The sequence below is a fragment of the Boleophthalmus pectinirostris genome, unplaced genomic scaffold (genome assembly GCF_026225935.1).
Source record: "Boleophthalmus pectinirostris isolate CB_2022bp ecotype Guang Dong unplaced genomic scaffold, ASM2622593v1 HiC_scaffold_2, whole genome shotgun sequence".
Lineage (NCBI taxonomy): Eukaryota > Metazoa > Chordata > Actinopteri > Gobiiformes > Gobiidae > Boleophthalmus > Boleophthalmus pectinirostris.
This window is the reverse complement of record NW_026571152.1, coordinates 45,454,301-45,463,097: the sequence shown is the minus strand read 5'-3', so window position 1 is coordinate 45,463,097 and position 8,797 is coordinate 45,454,301. Positions and strand designations below refer to the sequence as shown.

Below are 8,797 nucleotides of genomic sequence, written 5' to 3'. Positions count from 1 at the left end.
AAAACATCCACAAAACCTCCACAAAACATCTACAAAACATCTACAAAACATCTACAAAACATCTACAAAACATCCACAAAACATCTACAAAACATCTACAAAACATCACAAAACATCTACAAAACACAAAACATCTACAAAACATCCACAAAACATCTACAAAACATCTACAAAACATCTACAAAACATCTACAAAACATCTACAAAACATCTACAAAACATCTACAAAACATCTACAAAACATCTACAAAACATCCACAAAACCTCCACAAAACATCTACAAAACATCACAAAACATCTACAAAACATCTACACAAAACATCTCCACAAAACATCCACAAAACATCACAAAACATCTACAAAACATCTACAAAACATCTACAAAACATCCACAAAACATCCACAAAACATCTACAAAACATCCACAAAACATCCACAAAACATCTACAAAACATCCACAAAACATCCACAAAACATCCACAAAACATCTACAAAACATCTACAAAACATCTACAAAACATCCACAAAACATCCACAAAACATCTACAAAACATCCACAAAACATCTACAAAACATCTACAAAACATCCACAAAACATCTACAAAACATCTACAAAACATCCACAAAACATCCACAAAACATCACAAAACATCTACAAAACATCTACAAAACATCCACAAAACATCCACAAAACATCTACAAAACATCCACAAAACATCCACAAAACATCTACAAAACATCTACAAAACATCCACAAAACATCTACAAAACATCACAAAACATCTACAAAACATCTACAAAACATCTACAAAACATCCACAAAACATCTACAAAACATCTACAAAACATCTACAAAACATCTACAAAACATCTACAAAACATCCACAAAATCCACAAAACATCTCCACAAAAAACATCTACAAAACATCTACAAAACATCTACAAAACATCCACAAAACATCTCCACAAAACATCCACAAAACATCCACAAAACATCTACAAAACATCTACAAAACATCTACAAAACATCCACAAAACATCTACAAAACATCCACAAAACATCCACAAAACATCTACAAAACATCTACAAAACAACAAAACATCCACAAAACATCCACAAAACATCTCACAAAACATCTACAAAACATCTACAAAACATCCACAAAACATCTACAAAACATCTACAAAACATCTACAAAACATCTACAAAACATCCACAAAACATCTACAAAACATCTACAAAACATCCACAAAACATCCACAAAACATCTACAAAACATCACAAAACATCCACAAAACATCACAAAACATCCACAAAACATCACAAAACATCCACAAAACATCTACAAAACATCACAAAACATCCACAAAACATCACAAAACATCCACAAAACATCTACAAAACATCTACAAAACATCTACAAAACATCCACAAAACATCTCCACAAAAACATCTCACAAAACATCACAAAACATCACAAACACAAAACATCTACAAAAACATCCACAAAACATCTACAAAACATCTACAAAACATCCACAAAACATCCACAAAACATCTCACAAAACAAAAACATCACAAAACACATCACAAAACATCTACAAAAACATCCACAAAACATCACAAAACATCTACAAAACATCCACAAAACATCCAAAACATCACAAAACATCCACAAAACATCTACAAAACATCCAAAACAAAAAACATCCACAAAACATCCATCACAAAAAACATCTACAAAACATCCACAAAACATCACAAAACATCTACAAAACATCCACAAAACATCTACAAAACATCCACAAAACATCCACAAAACATCTCACAAAACATCCACAAAACATCACAAAACATCACAAAACATCCACAAAACATCCACAAAACATCCACAAAACATCTCAAAACATCACAAAACATCATCACAAAACATCACAAAACATCACAAAACGACTTCCGGGAGGGAGCGAGTAGAATGGCTGCGTGATTTTGAGCTCTGACACCACCGTTCTTTATTTAGATTTTGTTGGTCATTATCCTGTATGTAAGCGATTCTTACAAGCTGCGAAGTTAAACGAAATGGGTCCCAAGAAAAATACAACGGAGACAAATCTGCAACAATCGCTGTTTAAGTCCAGTGCTAATGCTAGCACCAAAGCCCATGCGGTCAACGTCATGCAGCCGACGGAGGAAGCGTCCGTTAGCGAGAACCAGGATCCCGTGATGCAGCTTTTGCAAAAACTGGCCGCAGACCAAACGAAAATCATTGAGGATCAGAAGAAAAGCTTTGACGATGTCCTGAAGCAGCTGTCAGAGACAAACAGAGCCGTCTCTGCATTTGAAGAGAAAATGACGGACTTGCTGTCGCGAGTAAACAGTGCTGAGTCCCGCCTGGACTCGCTGGAGGAGGCTGAACGGCAGCGCTGTGATTCTCCGTCTGCCACGGTGGAAGATGTTACGATTCTGCGGGTAAAACTCGCCGAATTAGAAGACAGAGAAAGGTGATTAAACCTGCGCATTTATGGTTTTCCAGAGAAAGCTGAGGATAAAGATGCGATATCCTTCTTACAAAAAGTGATTCCAGAGATTCTGGAGTGTGATTTTGNCACCACATGATGACATCACAAGGTGGAACAGAGAGTTTTGATTGTGAAAGAAGAACTTCATCCTCCCGAGTCTGTTTTGTCATCAGTCGTAATAATAATAATAATGATATTAATAATAATAATTAATAATAATAATGTGAGTGTAAAATCCATTTACCTGCTCCTCGTCTGTTTGTATTTCTGTTGAAAACAAACACAACGTCACATTTATGTTCAAACACGAGAAGAAGAAGAAGAAGAAGAAGAGACTTCAGACGTCACATTCAAACAATTATTCATTAGTAATAATAATAAAAACAGAAATAATAATAATAAAGAACATAAAAAACACAAATGAAAAACTAAAACGTTATAAGGAAATCAACAAAAGACTCAAATTCAAATAAAGCCATAATTTCTATTATTCTATTATTATTATTAGATTCTATTATTATGATTATTCTATTATTATATTATTATGATTATTTCCCTGTTGTGAGCAAATGTTCCATTTTCTTTTCTGCTCCAATAGTTTATTTTTCTTCATTTACAATCAGAACAATTTAGAAAAACTAATGAAGCCATGATGTTTTTAAAATATTCTAAACATAAATTTGAAATTGTTGAAGCCTTAAAGGTTATAGAGACATGATTTATTTCAAATGTTATTATTTTCTTTTCTGTTTGTTCTGGATTCAGTGTTTAAGCAAAACTTTTATTAAACATTTATTTGAATAAGAAAAGGTTGAACCTGACACATCTGCAAAGAAAAGAAAACCTGCAGATGTTGTTGAAATGTTTCAATATTTACTTTTGCCCACGACTTAGTCCCAGTTTTAATTTTGGAATTTGAGTTTGACTCTCCTGGTCTTAGGTAAATAAAATATCTGAATGATTTATTAATATTACAATTGTTATTGTTTAATTATTAATTATGATTATTTTTCTTTCTTTTCTCTGACAGTGGGAGGAGAAATGCTCACATCACAAAAAATCATACAAATAAACATATAAAAAAATAAAATTAAATAAAAACCTTTCCTTACAAAATCAGAAAAGGTGTGATCTTCCCTCAAAAAGCTCAACCTGATGTTTCTGAACTCAGGATAAAACCTGAGGTCCAGGGACGTGCAGGTCCTTCAGGTCTCGTGTGACCTGAGGAACATCAGGTCCTTCAGGTCTGGGTGTCTTACCTGGAGGAACATCAGGTCTTCAGGTCTGGTGTCTTACCTGGAGGAACATCAGGTCCTTCAGGTCTGGGTGTCTTACCTGGAGGAACATCAGGTCCTTCAGGTCTGGGTGTCTTACCTGGAGGAACATCAGGTCCTTCAGGTCTGGGTGTCTTACCTGGAGGAACATCAGGTCCTTCTGGGTCAGCGTGGCCTCGGTCTCGTTGACGAGGGCCGACACGGTTTGGATCTGGTTCTGGATTTCTTGGATCTTCTCGCTCATGACTCGACTCTTCACGTCGCCCTCCTGCCTGAGCTGAGCGAGTCGTGTCTCCTCCTCCACCTGAAGGAACCTGTGCATCTTCTCAAACTCCTCCCTGATGGTCGCCTCGGTCTGCGCGCGCTGGACCTGAAACGGTTTAAAGAACCAAACAAACAACGAAACACAATCACAGAACGACCAGATGTTCTACAATAAAAACTCAGACAAACTTTATGATCCAGAAGAAAATGATTCAGACTCAGATTCACACGTCACAAGACAAAAGAAGAACAAAGAGTCAAATATAAATGTAATAATCAATTTGAAATAAGCAGCAAGAGACACGTGAACAATAAATAAAAGATACTTATATAAATGTACAAGTCTAAATAAAATTAAAAAATAAGTCATAAAAAATCTATTCTAGTGAACTCTCGGTTTGGGCGGTTTGTAAAAATAAAACTGAGAGTTGTAATTAAAAACTCTTCACTGTCCCACGAGTGAATCAGTGAACGACACAAATCTGTTGGTCATTTTCAAGAAATTTTCTGTATTTAGACAAAAACAAATGAGAGTTTTTGTCTTTTTACTGTTGCAGGATCAGATTGGTCCAAAAGGTCGACGTTCAGTCTGCAGGGTTCAACATTTAACTCAGATTTTTTTGTGAAATCTGATGTTTTTTCGAGGTCCTTCACATTTCCAGTTAAATGTGACTTGTGTGTGACTCCAGTGTGAACATTAAACGGTCCAAAAGTGTCCCACATGTGACACTGGAGACACGACGACGTCAACCGCAGCGAGCGTCTCTGTGTTTACACCTGGAGATTTTTAAAGTTCCTCTCGTACCGGAGCCACAACATGAACAACTGACTTGTTTTAAGGAGGAGATTGAGAAGGAGAAGGAGCAGGTTTTTGGTGGTGGTGTTTTGTGGTGAGTGGAGATGTGCTTCACTTCAGTCACATGGATCATGAACAGTTTTCTCTACTTCAGTGCAGAATAGTGACGTTTGTGTCTTGTTGATGACGTGTAGGTGGATGAATGTGACCTGACTGTTCACACTCAAGTCACATGTTAAAGATCAGATATGGATCAGTTTCAGGAGCACAGATCCAAGTGTCCTGGTCACATGTGAAAACATCAGGGGCCTCATTTATAAATCTTGCTTATGCAAAAATCCGTGCGTCGTCGCTTCCTACGCCAACCGCGGTGTTTATAAAACTCGACTAAGTCGTGGCTCTTTGTTTAACTCTACACCAACTCTGAACCTCCTGTAAGTTCTACACAAAGTCTGGAGACACGGGGAAAAAGCGACACTTGTGGAGAGAAGCAGAAGTGAACAGAGTTTGAGGAAGAGTTTGATTTGAAAATCCACGTATACAGAAGAATGACCTTCAGATTTGTACATTTAAGTGTTTGGTTCAACAAAACAGGGAGCAGGTCTGTTTATTCCATCATTATTCTCTAAAATATTAAACATTTGACACTCGTGCACGAGCGCGGACATGTTCCCGGACCCGGTGCAGCACAGAGTCCCACAGTCCACAACAAGACCACAGACACAGACTGACCAACACAGACTGACCAACACAACTGACCAACACAGACTGACCAACACAGACTGACCGACACAGACTGACACACACACAACTGACCAACACAGACTGACCAAACACAGACTGAACCAACACAACTGACACAGACACACAGACTGACCAACACAGACTGACCAACACAGACTGACACACAAACACACAACTGACCAACACAGACTGACCACACAGACTGACAGACTGACCAAGACACACACACTGACCAACACAGACTGACCAACACAACTGACCAACACAGACTGACCAACACAACTGACACACTGACCACACACTGACTGACCAACACAGACACACAGACTGACCAACACAGACTGACACAGACTGACCACACAGACTGACCAACACAGACTGACCAACACAGACTGACCAACACAGACTGACCAACACAGACTGACCGACACAGACTGACCGACACAGACTGACCAACAACAACTGACCAACACAGACTGACCAACACAGAGACTGACACTGACACAGACTGACCAACACAGACTGACCAACACAGACTGACCAACACACTGACCAACACAGACTGACTGACCAACACAGACTGACCAACACAGACTGACCAACACAGACTGACCAACACAGACTGACCAACACAGACTGACCACAACACAACTGACCAACACAGACTGACACAGACTGACCAACACAGACTGACCAACACAGACTGACCGACACAGACTGACACAGACTGACCACACACTGACCAACACAGACTGACCAACACAGACTGACCAACACAACTGACCAACACAGACACAACTGACACACTGACCACACACAGACTGACCGACACAGACTGACCGACACAGACTGACAGACTGACCAACACAGACTGACCAACACACACTGACACACCAACACAGACTGACCAACACAGACTGACCTGACACAGACTGACCAACACACTGACTGACTGACCAACACAGACTGACCAACACAACTGACCACACAGACTGACCAACACAACTGACCAACACAGACTGACCGACACAGACTGACCGACACAGACTGACCAACACAACTGACCAACACAGACTGACCGACACAGACTGACCGACACACAACTGACCAACACAGACTGACAACCAACACAGACTGACCAACACACTGACTGACCAACACAACTGACCAACACAGACTGACCGACACAGACTGACACAGACTGACACACTGACAGACTGACCAACACAACTGACCAACACAGACTGACCGACACAGACTGACCGACACAGACTGACCAACACAGACTGACCAACACAGACTGACCGACACAGACTGACCGACACAGACTGACCGACACAGACTGACCAACACAACTGACCAACACAGACTGACCAACACAGACTGACCAACACAGAGGACGAAATAATGACCCGACCTGAGAGAAAAACTTTTCCCTCGGACGCAGCAGGAGCCAGACTTTGATTTAATGAACAAAACTTTAACACTTTTACTTTAGTCTTTACGCACGAGTCTGTGACCCGAGTGTGTGACCCGAGTCTGTGACCCGAGTGTGTGACCCGAGTCTGTGACCCGAGTCTGTGACCCGAGTCTGTGGACAACACGAAGCCCACTGCCCGAACCTGACCCCAACCAAAATCTGCCCTACATGTTTGTGTAATGGGGAACTGAGCACATGACCCAGACCCACACTCACAGACCCGCACTCACAGACCCGCACTCACAGACCCGCACTCACAGACCCGCACTCACAGACCCGCACTCACAGACCCGCACTCACAGACCCGCACTCACAGACCCACACCACAGCACTCACAGACCCACACTCACAGACCCACACTCACAGACCCAGACACAGACCCACACTCACAGACCCGCACTCACAGACCCACACTCACAGACCCGCACTCACAGACCCACACCACACTCACAGACCCAGACACAGACCCACACTCACAGACACAGACCCGCACTCACAGACCGCACTCACAGACCCGCACTCACAGACAGACACAGACCCACACTCACAGACAGACCAGACCCACACTCACAGACCCAGACCCACACTCACAGACCCGCACTCACAGACCCGCACTCACAGACCCGCACTCACAGACCCACACTCACAGACCCACACTCACAGACCCAGACACAGACCCACACTCACAGACCCAGACACAGACCCGCACTCACAGACACACAGACCCACACTCACAGACCCAGACACACAGACCCGCACTCACAGACCCGCACTCACAGACCCGCACTCACAGACCCGCACTCACAGACCCGCACTCACAGACCCGCACTCACAGACCCGCACTCACAGACCCGCACTCACAGACCCGCACTCACAGACCCCAGACACAGACCCACACTCACAGACCCGCACTCACAGACCCGCACTCACAGACCCGCACTCACAGACCCACACTCACAGACACAGACACACAGACCCGCACTCACAGACCCGCACTCACAGACACTCACAGACCCACACTCACAGACCCGCACTCACAGACCCGCACTCACAGACCCACACTCACAGACCCACACTCACAGACCCAGACACAGACCCACACTCACAGACCCGCACTCACAGACCCACACTCACAGACTCACAGACCCAGACACAGACCCACACACACAGACCCACACTCACAGACCCGCACTCACAGAGACCCAGACCACACTCACAGACCCAGACCACAGACCCACACTCACAGACACAGACACCGCACTCACAGACCACAGACCCGCACTCACAGACCCGCACTCACAGACCCGCACTCACAGACCCACACTCACAGGTTCAGCAGTTTGGATGTTTCATGTGGACTTTATTTGGCAGAATAACATCTGTATCTGATGTGTTTCATGTTAAATCTGTGTCCTCGTGTCCTTCCCTCGCTCCTTTCCCTCTCCAGGGGAGGGCATCTGAATCTCTCGCACACACTCATAATTTGACCGTTCAGATCAGCGTGTGCACGTATCTACGTGTATATGTATAAATACACAGGACCAGTCCTCACACACATCATAGACAGACTTAAAAATATGGCGATAAAACCCTTGAAACAGCGAAAAAACACATGTGTTTTACTGCAAAGATGTGCTGCCGTAATATTATAAAATATGATTAAATGAACAGATGAGTCGTTGTCACTTTTAGTTTAGTATTTATTTATTAAACCTTGTT

The 8,797-nt window shown here is 42.5% G+C and overlaps 1 protein-coding gene across 1 annotated transcript in view; it reads right to left on the bottom strand.

Annotated features, from left to right (window-relative positions):
* Positions 1 to 3,687: 3,687 nt before the first annotated feature.
* Positions 3,688 to 8,797, bottom strand: part of LOC129409543 (zinc-binding protein A33-like) — a 13,767-nt gene continuing 8,657 nt past the window's right edge. The window contains exons 5-6 of the mRNA XM_055155936.1: positions 3,817 to 4,164; positions 3,688 to 3,741 (exon numbers count right to left, since the gene is read on the bottom strand). Coding sequence (XP_055011911.1) covers positions 3,688 to 3,741; positions 3,817 to 4,164 — 402 coding nt within the window. The remainder of the gene's footprint in view (positions 3,742 to 3,816; positions 4,165 to 8,797) is intronic.